General features: G+C 43.4%; 1 protein-coding gene across 1 annotated transcript; it reads right to left on the bottom strand.

The window, feature by feature from the left end:
• Positions 1 to 9,159: 9,159 nt before the first annotated feature.
• Positions 9,160 to 14,957, bottom strand: LOC142250553 (uncharacterized). The gene is made up of 9 exons (XM_075322731.1): positions 14,877 to 14,957; positions 14,650 to 14,763; positions 11,320 to 12,999; positions 11,103 to 11,202; positions 10,531 to 10,679; positions 10,253 to 10,365; positions 10,007 to 10,096; positions 9,804 to 9,926; positions 9,160 to 9,412 (listed from the first exon to the last, which is right to left on the bottom strand). The coding sequence occupies exons 1-9, from the start codon at positions 14,941 to 14,943 to the stop codon at positions 9,203 to 9,205; spliced, it is 2,646 nt and encodes an 881-aa protein (XP_075178846.1). The 5' UTR covers positions 14,944 to 14,957; the 3' UTR covers positions 9,160 to 9,202.
• Between the last annotated feature and the right edge of the window lie 6,229 nt (positions 14,958 to 21,186).

Raw genomic sequence — 21,186 nt, 5'->3', positions numbered from 1 at the left:
AGCTGTTTCTTGCCGGTTCTGGGAACCGGCTGCTATTTTAACAACCGGTTCTCCAGAACCGGACAGAACCGGCTGAATCCCACCCCTGACTGTGCAGACATTTCGATGGAATAAGGGTTAATGTTACTGATCTGATTGCCCACAGTCTCCACATGCCCAACTGCCCCTCCCCCCCCCGGGCCCCTGCTTGCCCCCCTGGGCCCCTGTACACCCCCCCTGGGCCCCAGCACCTCCCCGGGGCCCCTTCTCGCTCCCCGGGCCCCCCGCACCCGCCCCCGGGACCCCCACCTTCTATACTCACATGCTGCTGCTCCTGCAGCCTGGCCTGGGGCGACGCCGGGTCCGTCCTCCGCAGTGCGATGCTGCCAGCACCTGCACAGGAAGGAAGCAGTCATCACTCTGTGACTGCCTCCTCCTGCAGTGTCGCTGGCTGCGCAGATGAGTCAGAGCCGCGCGGCACTGACAGTGACAGCAGGCAGAGCAGGGAGATCGCTCTCCCTGCTTGCCGCTGCAGAGGGAATGGGATTGTCACTAATCATATCGGCAATGTGTCGATATGATTAGTGAAATTACCGGCCGGGGGAGGGCCTCTCACACATATCCATAGGGGCCCAAGGGGAGTGGGGGGGCGGGGCCTAGGGGGCATGGCCTTCAATAGCAGGGGCCCACCGGGGGTTCTCCCGACCTCCTGGTGGGCCAGTCCGCCCCTGGGAGCGAACCAGTCTAGTAGGGGTGAGCCGCGGTCGCTATGGGATACGCGCTCTCACACTAGTCAGACCCTGCGCGGTGTAGTGACAATTGGCGAGGGAGAACGTCACCGAGGAGTCAGACTAAAGAGGTGCTCCTGGTGACTAGGCACGTATGGGGTACAGGTCCCTAGAGCAGACTCCAGTTTAACTATCTGCTAAACCTGCCGGTGAGGGGAACTAGAAGTACCTCACCAACCACACAGAGTCCAAGCCTCAGCAGCAACGCAGGGACCCATAAGGAGACAGAGCCTGAAGCCATATCACCTGGTCCACGCTGCCGGCAAACGGGCCAAATACAGGGGAGAAAAGGCAGTAGCGACTCCCTGGATAGACCCCCATAGTACTTCAAGTCAGGTGGTTATCCGAATACAGAAGTGCTAGGAAGGCGAGCTAACCTGTTACCCTCAGACTGGCCCGAAAGAGCCCCTGGTCCTACCTGGTTCATCACAGGTAAATCCATTCACCCATGCTGACAGTCTCTCAAGCATAGATCCTAGTAAGCCACTATCGAATGAAAGGCTGGTGGAAACCTATCCTTATGCACCTTTAGGATATCATGGAAGACTGGAATGATTGGCATGTCTAAATATATATATTCAATCTCCTTCCCTGTCATAATATTCATAGCCACTGTTTCATCCAGCCTATTCCTCGGCTCCTATTGAAAGGGACCAGTATGGTCTCCAGATAACCGATAATATGTTTGTCAATCCGAAAACATGTGAAAGGCAGCTCTTTCATATAAAAGGTGATCCAGAACAACCACTGAGCAACCTTTATCAGATTGACGAATAAGAATGTTGCTGTTCGATTTCATTTGCTGCAAAGTGACGTGTTCAGATTTGGATGTTATTATGTACACCCTTTTGTCCCATAACACATAATCTAAGCTCTCTTTCCATGTTTTCTTGGAAGGTATCTTTGATGTTAGCTTTTGATTGAATTAGGTAGAATGTTTTAATATACCATAAGTTTCTATGCTTGAACAATGACAGCCCCTATTATTGGCACACCGACTTTTTTTTTTTTTTTTACAACCAATAGACAAAGTTTTGAGACTGAGCAAAGTTGCTGATGCTGAGGTATTTATGTCCTCTAAGTCCATGGGTGAAATACAACACAGTAAGGGTAGCAAAGGGGCAGGATTGGAAGTGAGGAGGGAAGAAATTTGAGCACTGAATGGGGATCGAAGAGGGAAATTTGGACACAATTTGACCAGCAAAGTGGCAGGATGGGAAGCGAAGGGGGAATGTATACAGACATAGTATGAGGAGCAAGGGAGGGATTTATACAGACACAGTATAGGAAGTGAGGGGGAAATGTAAACAGACAGAGTATGAGTTTGAGAGGAGAATGTATACAGACATAATATGGGGAGCGAGAGGGGAAAGTTGAGGACAGTATGGGGAACAAGGAGAAGGACATTTGAGGACACAGTATATGCAGCAAGGGGGCAGGATGTGTGCGGACACAGTATGAGGAGTTTGGGAGTATGGGTGTGGACATAGTGAGAGGAGTGAGGGGGAATGTATGTGGACACATTATGGAGAGCAAGGGGGAATGTATGTGTACACAGTATGGGGAGTGATAGGAGGATGGACACGTAAACAGTTTGAGGCATTTTGGGGGAATATATGTCAATATAGTATGAGAAGTCAGTGGGATGGGTACTGACAGACACAGTATGATTAGTGAATGGGGGATGGGTGCGGACACAGTATGAGGAGCAAGGGGGGATGAATGCATAGGGAGTGAGAAGAGAGTATGGGATAAGAAATATGTGTGGGGACACAGAATATAAACTGGTTAGTGTAGGGGGCAGGAAGGGAGAAAGTGCAGCAGGGGGGGGACAGTATGAGGCCACAGCAAGGATGGGAAAGTATGCTGAGGAGGGAGAGTGTGATGAGAGGGCAAAGTATAGAGGCTGGGCAGTATAGAGGGACAGGGTGCAGTGGACAGCGTGAAGAGGGGGCTCAATATGGAAAGGAGAGGGCAGTATGGAGGACATGTGCCATAAGAGGGACAGTGTGTGCATCATATTTTGTGCAGAGAACACAGAAAGGGCCAATTATTTATTCAGGGGCACAATGTAGGTCATATATTTTTATTCAGGAGCATTATAATTATTCTGTTATTTGTAAGGGTTTCATGTTGGCATGTGCTGCAGCAGACCGGAGAAGATGGAGGTCTGCAGAGGCAAGCTGTGGATGTAATAAGTAATCATGCTGTCTGGACAAGATAAAGAAAAGAAAGCGACAATGTAATCTATAAGGTACTTGGATGTAAATGTTTATTTGTGATACTGACTAATTTTCATCAGTACTGTGGTTCCTGAATAGTCCACAATTTAATTACTGATAATAACATCTCCCAGTATCTCCTTACCATTCTTAAGGACATACTGGAGGTTGTAGGTTCATGTGAATCAAATGTATATGGGCCTGACTTGACATCACAATTGATGTACAGTGTACTGATGGTGGTTGTTGTGATGTATTCCTGTACTGATGGGGGTTATATGGATGTATTTCTATACTGCCAGTGCTTCTGATGATGAATTTCTGTGCCGCTGGTGGTTTTGATGAAGAATTTATGTGCTGCTGATGGTTCTGATGATGAATTTCTGTACTGCCAGGGGTTCTGATGATGACTTTCAGTACTGCCGGTGGTTATGGTGATGAATTTCTGTACTGCTAGTGGTTGTGATGATAAATTTCTGTACTGCTGTTTACTCTTATGATGAATGTCTGTACTAGTGGTTCTAATGATTAATTTGTAATGCTGGTGGTTCTAGTCATGAATTTCTGTACTACTGGTGATTCTGATGATTAATTTGTGTAATGCTGGTGTCACAAGGTGACAGTTAGGGTAGCGGGCAACAAGTGTTCCTATGTTGTCCCTCATGCTAGGGGACCTCAGGCTATCCCTAACCTCAAAGTTACTCCTGATAGTGCTGATATATGTGCCCTTTTCCTGGCTATGCTTTTGACCAATGCTACTCTTATACCCTCTCCCACTAGAGAAGGATGGGGCAGGAGAGTGATGGGAAACAAATAAAAACAGACTCAAGGGCAGAAAAATGAGGAAAAAGCCACGAGCAGTGGCGCTACATGTGGGGCTGCAGCCCTACTTATAGCCCTTATACCTGATATACGAGGAACCATCCAGGCTCACCTCTTTTGGACTCAATGAATTACAGGTGAATTACTGTGTGATTCTTTTCATACATTTTTGTTAGTTCCTGCTCTGCTTGTTTTACCTTTGGCATTTATATTTCCTAGATGGCATTTAGGTGCTATTACACATGGGTATTGTGTCCCACTAGGGCATATCTGTGATGGTGACAGTGGTGTTATGGTAGGAAGTTTCTGCCCTACATTTTGTGACCCGGCTTGAATTTTCTAGCAACTACTTTATTGTTTTTTACAATCTTTTTTTTTTCCAAAGGAGGGCCTGGTTCTACTCCTATGGGCTAGTGTTATTCTGATGCCAGTGTACTGGAAACTATATAAGCACTTTAATGTGAAATTATTCTGAAGAGATGCATTTCTTAGCCTTTGTTTTTTTTAAATGTTTTTAAAGTGTGTAATTTTGAATATCACTTGGTTTTCCTATGTACCCATTTATTTATTTATTTTGGGTGATCCCATTGTCTTGGCACATTACTATATGGGTGGCATACAATATTATACGGGGGGCGCACAAAACTACAAGGGGGATGCATACTAGATGGAGGAATAATAGGAGTGCATAGTATTATATGGAAGAATATGTGGGCTGCATAATACTATATGGAGGAATATAAGGGATGCATGTTACTATATATAGGAAGATAAGGGGTGCATAATACTATATGGAGGAATATGTGGGCAGTATTGTATTATATGGAGGAATATAAGGGGTGCATAATACTATATGGTGGAATATAAGGGGTGCATAATACTATATTGATGAATATAAGGGGTGCATAATACTATATGGAGGACTATAAGTGGTGCATAATACTATATGGATGAATATAAGGGGTACATAATACTATATGGATGAATATAAGGGGTACATAATACTATACAGAGGAATAAAAGAGGTGTATAATACTATATGGGGGAATATAAGGGCTGCATACTACTATTTGGAGATTGCATACTACTATATGGGGGCTGCATACTAGTATATGGGGCTGCATGCTACCATATGAGAGTTGCATACTACTATCTGGAGGAATATGAGGTCTGCATAATATTATATGGAGGAATAGGGGATGCATTATAATACATGGAGGACTATGAGGAGTGCATTGACTATATGAAGGACTATGGGGTGCATTATACAATATGAAAGACTATGGGGGTGCATTATATTATATGGAGAACTATGAGATGCATTACAATACATGGAGGACTATGGGGTGCATTAGAAAATATGGAGGACTATATGGGGCCCATTATACTTTATGGAGGATTATGTGTGGCCGATTATACTATATGGAAGGTTTTGTGGGGCCCATTATGTTATTTGGAGGGCTATAACAGAGCCTTTATACTTTATCTAGAGTTAAATGAGGGCAATTATACTGTATGGAAGCACATATACAGTGTGAAGATTTGTGTGGGATCTATCATACTGTGCGGAGGGCTGTGTGGGGGCCATTATACTATTTGGAGGGATAGTAGGGGCCATCATACTATATGTAGGCCCATTATACTGCTGTGTGGTGGTCACAGTTGGAGGTCTTACTGTGTCGGCCAGGGTCACCATTCATGCCAGGGTAGTTGAAGGATGGTACAGCAGGATCATCATACTCTGCTTGTGGAGGGTACGGTGGAGGAATTTACTATGGGGTATCATACAGCATTTGTGGGGCCCTTTTTGTTGCCATCATACTTTATGGCTGCAGTGAAAGGGGAGTCTAGGGGCTTCAATAGGAGGAAAATTACTTCGTAAGGGCTGTAAAGTTGTGAAATATTCTTCTGTGACTCAGTCAAATATTATTATTTTTTTGGGGGGAGGCACAATTAGAAATTTGGCTATGGGGCCCCATGATTTTATGTGCGCCCCTGTGTCCACCCCTTGTATTTGTACTAATTACCATAACTGTAGAGAAAGACCTGGACAGCACAGCTACAATTATACATCGATCTATTGTGGTTAAGCAAAAATTTACAAAGCTGAAGACAAGGTTCTTAGTTTAATGGTCTCATCAGACTGTATGAAGAACCTCTCAGTGACTCCCTAGCCTTAAGGCCCGTTTCACACGTCAGTGAAAAACAGTGAAGTTTTTCACTGGCGTGTAAAACATGCACATGTCCCTGCGTGTGCCGTGATTCACGGCACACGTGGGTTGTCTAAGTGCAATCCGGGCTCCGTTCTCCGTGGCCCGTGATTGCACTTAGAAATCAACTCACCTGCGCCCGCTCCCGCTCTCCATGGTGCTGAATCCTCCCGCGGTGCAGCATCCGGCCGGCGCTGACCCCTGCATTAGCTGCTTCCGGGTCGGCTGTGTCGTGCATCATTAAGATGCGCGACAGTAATCAGCCGGCTCAGAAGCAGCAGGCTGCACGGGCTGCAGAGGACATCGCTGGACGCCGGGTGAGTTAAAATGTTTATTATTTTAAATGCATGTTTTTTTCTGGCACGTGTTTCACGGACCACACCACTGTGTGGTCCGTGGAACATCAGTGATGCCAGAAAAAAATGGACATGTCTCCGTGCAGCAATCACGCACACGCGGGTACGCTGCACGGAGACACGTGCAGTGACAAATCACTGACGTGTGAGCAGACCCATTCATTATAATGCGTCTGCGTATGTCAGTGATTCTGGTACGTTTAAAAAAAAGCACAAACGTCCCAGAATCACTGACGTGTGAAAGGGGCCTAAAGGTGTGGTGCATCACCGTGATAGTTCACCAGCAGGGCTGCCAGGCTGGGACCCCATCACTGCAGTCCACACCGCCCCACAATACACCACAGCAACGATGGCCTCCACCCAGCACCAACACCAAGTGCAAGGAGCTAAAAAACAAATTATAAGAACAGTAAACTACCATCCTCATATTCAGTTTTGTAAATTTTTGCTTAGCTGCAAAGGATCAATGTGTGGTTTTTGCATGTGCGGCTCCTGCCTTTACAGTTATAGTAAATCACTAATTATACGTTTTTATTGTGTCTTCACTTCTCAGGGGTCACAAGAGGCTTTGTGAGGCAGCAACGAGACAAATGTCTTGTCATCCTTATGTTTTATGTAAAGTAGCAATGAATCCAGCTCACCATTTCTGTATCCACTCATTGTTCAGAGCCCGGACAAAGGCCCTGCCACGGCCTGATAATCGAACAAGTCGAACAGGAAAGTCCAGCTCCAATGAACAATTTCTTCTTTATTTCTTGAGGATTTCAAGTACACGGGACATCAAAACTTCCACAAGGAAACCGCTATAATGTATGCATCAAAACGCATTTCTGTTGTGCTTCCACCCTGAAGCTGGACTTTCCTGCTTTCCTTGTCCTTAGGTTTTACATTACAGGTCATTACAGCTCAAGACTTGAAAATAAGGGTTATCCTCACGTTAAAAAGAGGAACCCAGGACAATTATCTAATTAGACTTTTTAATCAAAACACCATAGATAATAATTGTACACAAATACGAGTTCAAAGTTTTTAGTGTTAAAATATAGATATTTAACCGCTTCAGCCACGAGCAATTTTCCATCTTTCATTTTCGTGTTTTTCTCCCCATTATCCAAGAGCCATGACTTTTTTATTTTTCAATATTGCTATATGTGGCTTATTTTTTGCAGGAAAAGGTGTACTTTTGAATGAAACCATTAGTTTTACCATATATTGTACTGGAAAATGGGGAAAAAAATAACGAATGTGGAGAAATAGTGAAAAAAATAAAATGTTTACGTCGATGTGCTGTTTTGTTTGCCTTAGGCCCCTTTCACACGTCGGTGATTCTGGTACGTTTGTGCTTTTTTTTAAACGTACCAGAATCACTGACATACGCAGACCCATTATAATGAATGGGTCTGCTCACACATCAGTGATTTTTCACTGCACGTGTCTCCGTGCGGCGTACCCGCGTGTGCGTGTTTGCCGCACGGAGACATGTCCATTTTTTTCTGGCATCACTGATGTCCCACGGACCACGCAGTAGTGTGGTCCGTGAAACACGTGCCAGAAAAAAACGTGCTTTTAAAATAAAAAACATTTTTACTCACCCGGCGTCCAGCGATGTCCTCTGCAGCCCGTGCAGCCTGCTGCTTCTAAGCCGGCTCATTACTGTCATTATTCATGATGCGCGACACAGCCGACCTGGAAGCAGCTGCTGCGGGGGTCAGCGCCGGCCGGATGCTGCACCGCGGCAGCGATCAGCACCATGGACAGCGGGAGCGGGCGCAGGTGAGTTGATTACTAAGTGCAATCACGGGCCACGGAGAACGGAGCCCGGATTGCACTTAGACAACCCACGTGTGCCGTGATTCACGGCACACGCAGGGACATGTGCGTGTTTTACACACCAGTGAAAAACGTCAGTGAAAAAATTTTGCTTTTTGTAATTTTTCCTCACCGTGCCGTTTACCAATCAGATTACCGTAATTGTTTTTAAATTTTGATATATTGTGAATTTCTGAATGCAGCAATACCAAATATGTGTAGTTTTTTAATTTTTTTAACCGTTTTATATTTAGTGGGGGTGATTTGAACTTTTAGGTTTTTTTATTTTATAATATTTTTTAAAACTTTTTTCTACAGTTTTTATTTTACTAGTCTCCCTTGGGGACTTTATCACTGCCTGTGCATTTCTGCTGATCAGAGCAGCAACGCTCTGGTCAGCAAAAATGCTCATCTCCTGTGAGTGTCGGCGCTCTGTTGGCTTTCACAGAAAGTGAGTCATGTCAACATCAGGAGCCATCAGCTGACCCCGAGCTACCATGACAACACATTTGCACCCCGTGATCATGTCAAGGGGCCGCTGATGGCAGTAGGGAACTGCGCAATCTCCACTGTTGCCCTTTACATTGTTGTGCCAGTATTTGACAGTGCAATCTAAGGGGTTGACAGACACCAGTGGATCTCCGATCCAAGTGTGCCTGTTAGCCACACATGTCTGCTGATCAGATCAGAAGACATGTGCGGGGAATACAGAGAAGTTGCGGCCAGAACCCGTGGTAACTAAACGGAGGCAACCAAGGACGTACCAGTACTTGTTGGTTGAAAAGGGGTTAATGTAATTAATCCTATCTTATTTGATGACTATGTTTGGCTGGTAATAGGTCGAGCGAAAAAGTCCTTTAAAAATCGGATTGCCTCTGTCTTTGAAAAGATGACAATATTTTTTTACAAAAATATTTAATATTTATTAACAAAATAATATTTAAATAAAATAAATAAGTATAAAATTTGCAACTTGGGTCGTTCAATATTTACAAAATTCGCCACATTCACCAGTGTTAATTTCCCTGGGGCTCATCCTCTGCTGTGAAGCCCTCGTTATCATATGACGCAGATCCGTTATCTTCAGAGTTGGTCTGGGGCCGCACGTCTGTCTGGTTATTAGACCCCTGCATCTTCTGTGTGATTTCTTCTGTGGATCCAGAGAATCCCCCATTAATGAGACCCTTTTTGTGCTTCGTCTGAACTTGGTCTAATATTTGTAAAACCTGAAAAATATAATAATTTGTGTTAGGAAATGCGTTTTCTGATGTTACTATATACTGACATGTTTTTCACACTTTTCTTCCCAGAAGTATTGTTATAGGTATTTAGATGACTGCAGCCATAAATCATTAACCCTATCAATACAGTGGAGTTTAGGGACGAGAGCTGGTAATATAATCGCAGCCGTCACATATTTTAGAAAATCCTTGTATTCGGGATCTGTAATTATATAACTGATACTGGTCCAGGATTGATAGAAAGGTCTGGTGGGCTGTGGCCTGGGGGAATATCATTTTCTTTATTATAACATTTTGGGCTTTATCAATCAGACTGGAATAACTGCAAAAATGTGTAAATAACAATAATAATCCAATACTAGTATCCCAGCATTACCTGTGACTTGGGCACGATGCCGACTCTGAAGAATGCGATGTTACCAGCGTCTATCTTTGTGCAATCTACCACAGTAGAAGCGATATTTTCGGGGGACGCCCCATCACACAGAACGCCATCAACCTGAGAGGAAACATAGAGGCTTTTACCTATTGTCTTTACCTTGTAACTATACCCGGCTAAATATCCATCATCCATGCTACCTTGTCTCCTAATTTTGCATAGACTTGGTTGTGATGAGTAGTGTCGGCTTCTCCAGAAGGATTGGCGGACGTCACTGCAATGGGGCCGACCTGCAGGACGAAGACACCGGAAGATTCATTTGGCTGCAGATATTATTTTTTATGAAAACGTTTTGTAAGTATGGATTATACTTTTCTGTAATCTGTGAAGAAACATATTATCTGACTGCAGTTTGGGAAAACGGATGAAGTCGCCTTTTCTGTTACCATATCAATGAGGTGAGTGGTCACTGAGCAGTCGGGGATCCGGATAGCAATGCTCTGAGGGGTTCCTATGTATTTTGCGGAGTCACGAGCTCCTAAAACATCCAGCCATGGTCCTATGAGAGAAATACATTTATTAACATTTTAGGCAGATCCTGGTGTGACACAGAAATAAGGGACATGATGGAATTGTTGTATGTGAGGACGTGACTTATATCTATGGCATTGGGGTCTGGAGGAGATGACAGTTTCTTGTGGCCGTATATACAGTAGGTTCTCACCTCTTGGGATCACAAGACTGATGGACGAGGGCCAAGCCGCCTCCATGAAGTCCCAGAGCAGAGGACTGAGCAGATGTTTGGCCGGTTCCAGTTGCTGTAGGCTTGATATCCACAGAGACATCGGCCGATCCTGAGCCTGACGCTTTGTCCTGAAAAAGGGAAAGTAAAGCTCATTAGAGAATTGTCTATTGGAGTTTACAATATATAGACAATATATACTGTATACAATATATAGAAATAACTTTCCTTTATATCACATTTATTTTACTGTAAAAAAATAATAAAAAAAGCCTTATTCTTCTATTTAGATTTTCTATTGTTACTTTATTTAGGCAGATAATAGATTAGAATAACCCGGCCCGTGCTCTTCCTTTCCATGTATTCCTGCCATATTCTTAAGGGCAGACATTGAGAGTCCGCACGTCACAGAGTCCTCACTATGAGGATCTATAGGTCACTGTGTCACACACAACCCCGCAGGTAATATACAATGTATTTGTCTGCAGCGTCCGCCATCTATAATAATGAGATTTTCAGAAAACCTTCAGTCGCTGTGTTGTGGCCTAACCTACTTGTACGCCCGCTCCACTGCCTCCGGGTGATTGCAGGCGGCCACCAGTACGTACACCGTGTCGGTAGGGACGCCACATATACCGCCATTTTTCATGATTTCTAAAAAAGCAAGAACATGAAAATCACATTTATGTAAGTCTTCTAATAAATCTTTCTTAGTTCTATACAAAGAAAACGTCTTACAAGGGTTACTATCATCTTTCTCTTATCTCTTACCTGCAATCTTTTGGACTGAGCTGGTCCTTGTAGAAATCAGGTGAGGACATGTTGATCTGTCATTGGTAAAACCACTAATTTTGATAATGGCGCTGCCAACTGGGATCAGGGGAGTCTCAAAAGTGGTATTGTGAAGAGTGGAAAGAAATAAGTAGAATCCAGCAAGGCCAAATATAATAGTAACAGCGATATCATAGCCTTGAGGGAGCACATTGAGAGCATCAAGAAGAAAGCTGATTAAGATAAGCTGGAAGGTGAGAGTGTACACAAACCAGGCTTTAGACAGGAAAAGTGTGCTGAGAACAAGAAAACTATTAAAGAGAAGGAAACATATAATTCCTACGGCCGTGTTGAAGCCTCTGCTTGTGTCATAGACCCCACTATACCGGGAAATCCCCCAGATCACCCACATCACCCCATACAGAATAAAGGCACTGCTTTCTAGTGTCTTACCTCGGGAGAAAGCTACAGACCCACAGATGAGATTATAAAGTCCTCCAGCCACCACAACCCACGGCAAGACAACCGTAAGCAAAGGTTCACCCGGGCTCCCCGGCATAGTCATGGCAAAGGCAGCCAAAATATTGCATGCGTGGGCGAGGATTTCTGCATCGCCATACTTGGAATAACCAAGGTAGGGCTCATTTATATCTTTATCTTGACGGAGCTTGAACATGTTATTGCTGAGGAATAGTTTCCTGATAATGCCCTCACCTGTTGGGATCGTTGTAGAAGACTTTGCATTATATAAAGTGATGAGAACTGTAATGGCTGAAACTATATATATTGCGATATTAACTCCTTGGGGTCCACCATGGAAAAATCCTTGTGGGTTAGAAGCTAATGCAATGCAGTAGGCGACATAAAACAATAGATATATTGCTTCTATAGGACTCTGAATACTTGTAAACAGAGTGAGGACAAAAAATAGTATGGAGAAAACCACCAAGAATGGAAGGGGGTAATGTAACTGACTTGTGTTTAGGAACTGATACAGTAGAGAATAGCCTTCAGCAAATCTCAAGATGGAAAAAAAGGCAAAATGTGTAGCCTCTAGCATGTGATAATGACGGTATGAAAAGATACAGATAACGGTCTGGTAGACCGCCGCTGTCCACAGCCAGGCTACCTGACCAATGAAAAGACTACTGGTTATTCCCAGGAGCCGGCAGCCAAACACACTAGAGGCCGCCATGTTAAGAATGAGGCCCGCAGCTATGAATGCCGCCTTACTGGAGCCATCAGATCCTGGCTCATTGCTTTTATTAGTTATGTCTGTTCCTGGTAACATAACCTGGCCCTTGGTGATGCTATGGAGCGTCCGGCCACCGGAGAAGTATATCCCAAGGAGCACAACTATAATAAGATAATTACATGCAACTGCCGAGGAGCCGACTCTACTATCATAGAAGAGAACGATTTCATGAATGCTGGAAAGAGAAAGAGCCACAGACATCAAAGCAAGAAGAGTTTCCTTCTGAAGGATCCCCACCACCCCAATAATGTGCAGCCCCAGGAAGAAGGCGACTAAGCCAGGAACTAGGGCATTTCTCATGTCAGAGACGCTGATGACGTTGGTTCCCCTCAGGATCAGGTTGACGCCATATCCACTCCACAGAGCTGACACCGTCCAGTAAAATGAGACCCACAGGGAAACATTTCCTCGTATTTTCCGGATTCCTAATATGTAAATGACAATGAAAATATAAAATAGGTAATATTTTTAGATTCAGTATTTCCAATAATTCAGTAATTTTTTAATATTAAGATCAGATACATTTGATAGGGTAATATAATTACTGCCTAAACTCCCCATCATTCCGGCTCCGCCAATACTCTGCCTTCTCGAGTTTGCCTCCGCAGCCTGATGATTTGTAGGACATGAACGGCCGCGCGACCAAATGTCCCTGTGCAGCGAATCAACAGGCTGCCGAGGGGATCAACAATGTGGGGGCGATTAATGGCTTTTTATAAGGTTGATTGGAATTTATTGCTGGATAATGGGATTCTGCCACCAGGTTATTACAACTGAATCTGAGAACAGCATGATATAGAGACAGAAACCCTGACTCCAGTACTGGGTACTGAGCTGCTTGCCATAGTTTTGGTAAAATCATAGTTTTATCAGCAGGAAATTCTAAATACAGGAATAGTAAATCTGTTGCCATGTAGTCCTCTATATTTAGAGGCACTGTATAATCCCACCCTATCATTGATTGGCAGTGTATGCACAGTGTACACAGAAAGCTGCCAGTCAGTGGTGTGTTCAGGATTCTACAGAGCTCAGCATTCAGAGAACTGGTAGACCTGCAGCAGATAAAACTGTGATTTTATCAAAACTGCAGGAAGCAGCCCAGTAAGTGACTCATTGCTGGAATTAGGGTCTCTGCTCCTACATCATGCTGCTCTCAGAGGAGAGATTCACGTTTATGCAGTGTTTTACAATGGTATTAGTACATTATTGTTATTTAGAATGACTTTACCACGTTTCTAATGAAGAGCATTTTATTTTTCTATTTATGTAAAGTGTTTCTATATAATATCAGGCCATCTTGCGGTCATTCTTCCATTTCTGAGCCGCTCATTACATTGCACAGTGATGCATACTGTACACTAACACATCCCATCCCATATTGTGGCACATTATAAGCTGATCTCTCCTTCTACCCTGAAATTCCCCCAAACACTAGAAAAGTCTCAGCACAAATTAGTACAGCGTTTCCCTGTCCTGTATCTGGTGATCCGGACTGTGCCAGAACATTGCACATATGGGAAGTATGGAAAGGACAGAATCACGGGAGCTGAGCCCGGGATCGGATGTGATTACAGATCTGGAAAAGCCCCAGATACTGAATATATCGTATAGATTTGTCACAGAATCACTATAGAGGCATTGCAGTGTTACCATTATGTTATGTTATAATGATGTCCTATGTAATAATTCATCTCCAGCCGTCTCCTTCCTATAACAGCCCTATGTTCAGATCATTCATTACCGGTCTGAACTGTAACACTGATTATTTCTAAGCAAATGATTCTAAAGCTTTTAGTAAATGTACTCAACTTTAATTAAACAGTTACGAGGATGGTCGGGCTCCGATCCCTTCCGCATTGGTAGGTGAGCGGCGCTGGGGACGTCACATCCACACATATCGGCCAGGCGCGTGCGCAGTCGGCAGGTATCATGCACCAGTCCTATTCTGATGGATGAGCCGGCGTCCCAGGAGGCACGTCCAGACCCATCGCCAGCAGCGCCGCTCACCGACCGCTGCAGAAGTCAGCGCTGCCAGAAATCCCTTTATACAACATATTCTGTCAGTAGATCCATACCTGAATATCCTAAAATAGCTGCCGATATCAGGAGGAGGACGCCCAGGGCAGTTGTGGGTATAAGAGGAGCAGACGCTCCAATACTGTAATATTGTATTGAGAGAAGTAAACTGCCTAAAACAGGAGAATAAAAACATAAAAACATATAATATAGTTATAGCCCTATAGTAACTTTTCTTACTATGGATATATACAGTGAGGGAACAAGGCAGCTCAGTGTCCCGTACCTGCAGTAACAGCCAGCACCCCAATGCTGAGATACAGCGATTCTCCTCTGCTCTCAGCTTCATTCATAGCGGCCGCAGACTCTGATGTCACTGAGATTCCTGAAGAGCCGGTCTCTGAGCCTTTATACTGAGGACATCTCCACCCACAACAAGTCCACGTCACACACCCACATTTCCTCTCATCACACAGCTCTGCTATCCATCTCCCGAGGCTACAAGGAAAGATACAGGTTTATCCAGCTCCGATACTATGTGCCGGCTCCGTGCAGTCATCAGCAATAACAGTGACGTCACTATTACACATCTAATTACCTGCCATAACTAGGATAACACTGTGCTCTCTATATACAGCGCTCGCCCTCTTCTCCATGCCACTAGTAATAATTAGGATAATACTGTGCTCTCTATATACAGCGCTCGCCCTCTTCTCCATGTCACTAGTAATAATTAGGATAACACTGTGCTCTCTATATACAGCGCTCGCCCTCTTCTCCATGCCACTAGTAATAATTAGGATAATACTGTGCTCTCTATATACAGCGCTCGCCCTCTTCTCCATGTCACTAGTAATAATTAGGATAATACTGTGCTCTCTATATACAGCGCTCGCCCTCTTCTCCATGTCACTAGTAATAATTAGGATAATACTGTGCTCTCTATATACAGCGCTCGCCCTCTTCTCCATGTCACTAGTAATAATTAGGATAATACTGTGCTCTCTATATACAGCGCTCGCCCTCTTCTCCATGTCACTAGTAATAATTAGGATAATACTGTGCTCTATATATACAGCGCTCGCCCTCTTCTCCATGTCACTAGTAATAATTAGGATAATACTGTGCTCTCTATATACAGCGCTCGCCCTCTTCTCCATGTCACTAGTAATAATTAGGATAATACTGTGCTCTCTATATACAGCGCTCGCCCTCTTCTCCATGTCACTAGTAATAATTAGGATAATACTGTGCTCTATATATACAGCGCTCGCTCTCTTCTCCATGTCACTAGTAATAATTAGGATAATACTGTGCTCTCTATATACAGCGCTCGCCCTCTTCTCCATGTCACTAGTAATAATTAGGATAATACTGTGCTCTATATATACAGCGCTCGCCCTCTTCTCCATGTCACTAGTAATAATTAGGATAATACTGTGCTCTCTATATACAGCGCTCGCCCTCTTCTCCATGTCACTAGTAATAATTAGGATAATACTGTGCTCTCTATATACAGCGCTCGCCCTCTTCTCCATGTCACTAGTAATAATTAGGATAATACTGTGCTCTCTATATACAGCGCTCGCCCTCTTCTCCATGTCACTAGTAATAAATAGGATAACACTGTGCTCTCTATATACAGCGCTCGCCCTCTTCTCCATGTCACTAGTAATAATTAGGATAACACTGTGCTCTCTATATACAGCGCTCGCCCTCTTCTCCATGCCACTAGTAATAATTAGGATAACACTGTGCTCTCTATATACAGCGCTCGCCCTCTTCTCCATGTCACTAGTAATAATTAGGATAATACTGTGCTCTCTATATACAGCGCTCACCCTCTTCTCCATGTCACTAGTAATAATTAGGATAATACTGTGCTCTCTATATACAGCGCTCGCCCTCTTCTCCATGTCACTAGTAATAACTAGGATAATACTGTGTTCTCTATATACAGCGCTCGCCCTCTTCTCCATGTCACTAGTAATAATTAGGATAATACTGTGCTCTCTATATACAGCGCTCGCCCTCTTCTCCATGTCACTAGTAATAATTAGGATAATACTGTGCTCTCTATATACAGCGCTCGCCCTCTTCTCCATGTCACTAGTAATAATTAGGATAATACTGTGCTCTCTATATACAGCGCTCGCCCTCTTCTCCATGTCACTAGTAATAATTAGGATAATACTGTGCTCTCTATATACAGCGCTCGCCCTCTTCTCCATGTCACTAGTAATAATTAGGATAATACTGTGCTCTCTATATACAGCGCTCGCCCTCTTCTCCATGTCACTAGTAATAATTAGGATAATACTGTGCTCTCTATATACAGCGCTCGCCCTCTTCTCCATGTCACTAGTAATAAATAGGATAACACTGTGCTCTCTATATACAGCGCTCGCCCTCTTCTCCATGTCACTAGTAATAATTAGGATAACACTGTGCTCTCTATATACAGCGCTCGCCCTCTTCTCCATGCCACTAGTAATAATTAGGATAACACTGTGCTCTCTATATACAGCGCTCGCCCTCTTCTCCATGTCACTAGTAAAAATTAGGATAATACTGTGCTCTCTATATACAGCGCTCACCCTCTTCTCCATGTCACTAGTAATAATTAGGATAATACTGTGCTCTCTATATACAGCGCTCGCCCTCTTCTCCATGTCACTAGTAATAACTAGGATAATACTGTGTTCTCTATATACAGCGCTCGCCCTCTTCTCCATGTCACTAGTAATAATTAGGATAATACTGTGCTCTCTATATACAGCGCTCACCCTCTTCTCCATGTCACTAGTAATAATTAGGATAACACTGTGCTCTCTATATACAGCGCTCGCCCTCTTCTCCATGTCACTAGTAATAATTAGGATAATACTGTGCTCTCTATATACAGCGCTCGCCCTCTTCTCCATGTCACTAGTAATAATTAGGATAACACTGTGCTCTCTATATACAGCGCTCGCCTTCTTCTCCATGTCACTAGTAATAAATAGGATAACACTGTGCTCTCTATATACAGCGCTCGCCCTCTTCTCCATGTCACTAGTAATAATTAGGATAATACTGTGCTCTCTATATACAGCGCTCACCCTCTTCTCCATGTCACTAGTAATAATTAGGATAATACTGTGCTCTCTATATACAGCGCTCGCCCTCTTCTCCATGTCACTAGTAATAATTAGGATAACACTGTGCTCTCTATATACAGCGCTCACCCTCTTCTCCATGTCACTAGTAATAATTAGGATAATACTGTGCTCTCTATATACAGCGCTCGCCCTCTACTCCATGTCACTAGTAATAATTAGGATAATACTGTGCTCTCTATATACAGCGCTCGCCCTCTTCTCCATGTCACTAGTAATAATTAGGATAATACTGTGCTCTCTATATACAGCGCTCGCCCTCTTCTCCATGTCACTAGTAATAATTAGGATAATACTGTGCTCTCTATATACAGCGCTCGCCCTCTTCTCCATGCCACTAGTAATAATTAGGATAATACTGTGCTCTCTATATACAGCGCTCGCCATCTTCTCCATGTCACTAGTAATAATTAGGATAATACTGTGCTCTCTATATACAGCGCTCGCCATCTTCTCCATGTCACTAGTAATAATTAGGATAATACTGTGCTCTCTATATACAGCGCTCGCCCTCTTCTCCATGTCACTAGTAATAACTAGGATAATACTGTGCTCTCTATATACAGCGCTCGCCCTCGTCTCCATGTCACTAGTAATAATTAGGATAATACTGTGCTCTCTATATACAGCGCTCGCCATCTTCTCCATGTCACTAGTAATAATTAGGATAATACTGTGCTCTCTATATACAGCGCTCGCCCTCTTCTCCATGTCACTAGTAATAATTAGGATTATACTGTGCTCTCTATATACAGCGCTCGCCCTCTTCTCCATGTCACTAGTAATAATTAGGATAATACTGTGCTCTCTATATACAGCGCTCGCCATCTTCTCCATGTCACTAGTAATAATTAGGATAATACTGTGCTCTCTATATACAGCACTCGCCCTCTTCTCCATGTCACTAGTAATAATTAGGATAATACTGTGCTCTCTATATACAGCGCTCGCCCTCTTCTCCATGCAACTAGTAATAATTAGGATAATACTGTGCTCTCTATATACAGCGCTCGCCCTCTTCTCCATGTCACTAGTAATAATTAGGATAACACTGTGCTCTCTATATACAGCGCTCGCCTTCTTCTCCATGTCACTAGTTCCCTCTAGCAGCAGTAATAATTAGGATAAAACTGTGCTCTCTATATACAGCGCTCGCCCTCTTCTCCATGTCACTAGTTACTCTCTAGCATCAGTAATAATTAGGATAATACTGTGCTCTCTATATACAGCGCTCGCCCTCTTCTCCATGTCACTAGTAATAATTAGGATAATACTGTGCTCTCTATATACAGCGCTCGCCCTCTTCTCCATGTCACTAGTTACTCTCTAGCATCAGTAATAATTAGGATAATACTGTGCTCTCTATATACAGCGCTCGCCCTCTTCTCCATGTCACTAGTAATAATTAGGATAATACTGTGCTCTCTATATACAGCGCTCGCCCTCTTCTCCATGTCACTAGTAATAATTAGGATAACACTGTGCTCTCTATATACAGCACTCGCCCTCTTCTCCATGTCACTAGTAAGAATTAGGATAATACTGTGCTCTCTATATACAGCACTCGCCCTCTTCTCCATGTCACTAGTTCCCTCTAGCAGTAGTAATAATTAGGATAATACTGTGCTCTCTATATACAGCGCTCGCCCTCTTCTCCATGTCACTAGTAATAATTAGGATAATACTGTGCTCTCTATATACAGCGCTCGCCCTCTTCTCCATGTCACTAGTAAGAATTAGGATAATACTGTGCTCTCTATATACAGCGCTCGCCCTCTTCTCCATGTCACTAGTAATAATTAGGATAATACTGTGCTCTCTATATACAGCGCTCGCCCTCTTCTCCATGTCACTAGTAATAATTAGGATAATACTGTGCTCTCTATATACAGCGCTCGCCATCTTCTCCATGTCACTAGTAATAATTAGGATAATACTGTGCTCTCTATATACAGCGCTCGCCCTCTTCTCCATGCCACTAGTAATAATTAGGATAACACTGTGCTCTCTATATACAGCGCTCACCCTCTTCTCCATGTCACTAGTAATAATTAGGATAATACTGTGCTCTCTATATACAGCGCTCGCCCTCTTCTCCATGTCACTAGTAATAATTAGGATAATACTGTGCTCTCTATATACAGCGCTCGCCCTCTCCTCCATGTCACTAGTAATAATTAGGATAATACTGTGCTCTCTATATACAGCGCTCGCCCTCTTCTCCATGTCACTAGTAATAATTAGGATTATACTGTGCTCTCTATATACAGCGCTCGCCCTCTTCTCCATGTCACTAGTAATAATTAGGATAATACTGTGCTCTCTATATACAGCGCTCGCCATCTTCTCCATGTCACTAGTAATAATTAGGATAATACTGTGCTCTCTATATACAGCACTCGCCCTCTTCTCCATGTCACTAGTAATAATTAGGATAATACTGTGCTCTCTATATACAGCGCTCGCCCTCTTCTCCATGCAACTAGTAATAATTAGGATAATACTGTGCTCTCTATATACAGCGCTCGCCCTCTTCTCCATGTCACTAGTAATAATTAGGATAACACTGTGCTCTCTATATACAGCGCTCGCCTTCTTCTCCATGTCACTAGTTCCCTCTAGCAGCAGTAATAATTAGGATAAAACTGTGCTCTCTATATACAGCGCTCGCCCTCTTCTCCATGTCACTAGTTACTCTCTAGCATCAGTAATAATTAGGATAATACTGTGCTCTCTATATACAGCGCTCGCCCTCTTCTCCATGTCACTAGTAATAATTAGGATAATACTGTGCTCTCTATATACAGCGCTCGCCCTCTTCTCCATGTCACTAGTTACTCTCTAGCATCAGTAATAATTAGGATAATACTGTGCTCTCTATATACAGCGCTCGCCCTCTTCTCCATGTCACTAGTAATAATTAGGATAATACTGTGCTCTCTATATACAGCGCTCGCCCTCTTCTCCATGTCACTAGTAATAATTAGGATAACACTGTGCTCTCTATATACAGCACTCGCCCTCTTCTCCATGTCACTAGTAAGAATTAGGATAATACTGTGCTCTCTATATACAGCACTCGCCCTCTTCTCCATGTCACTAGTTCCCTCTAGCAGTAGTAATAATTAGGATAATACTGTGCTCTCTATATACAGCGCTCGCCCTCTTCTCCATGTCACTAGTAATAATTAGGATAATACTGTGCTCTCTATATACAGCGCTCGCCCTCTTCTCCATGTCACTAGTAAGAATTAGGATAATACTGTGCTCTCTATATACAGCGCTCGCCCTCTTCTCCATGTCACTAGTAATAATTAGGATAATACTGTGCTCTCTATATACAGCGCTCGCCCTCTTCTCCATGTCACTAGTAATAATTAGGATAATACTGTGCTCTCTATATACAGCGCTCGCCATCTTCTCCATGTCACTAGTAAT

Source organism: Anomaloglossus baeobatrachus, chromosome 9 (genome assembly GCF_048569485.1).
Source record: "Anomaloglossus baeobatrachus isolate aAnoBae1 chromosome 9, aAnoBae1.hap1, whole genome shotgun sequence".
In the NCBI taxonomy this organism is placed as follows: domain Eukaryota; kingdom Metazoa; phylum Chordata; class Amphibia; order Anura; family Aromobatidae; genus Anomaloglossus; species Anomaloglossus baeobatrachus.
Note: the sequence above shows the minus strand (reverse complement) of the source record. Positions and strands in the feature narration are given on the sequence as shown.

Excerpts from the sequence above, each read along its gene's own strand:
- LOC142250553 (XM_075322731.1), bottom strand. The coding sequence starts at position 14,943 with ATGAATGAAGCTGAGAGCAGAGGAGAATCGCTGTATCTCAGCATTGGG. Across the intron at positions 11,203-11,319 it reads CTCAGTCCAAAAGATTGCAG|AAATCATGAAAAATGGCGGT; the intron begins GTAAGAGATAAG and ends TTGCTTTTTTAG. Across the intron at positions 10,366-10,530 it reads CAGTCTTGTGATCCCAAGAG|GACCATGGCTGGATGTTTTA; the intron begins GTGAGAACCTAC and ends TTTCTCTCATAG.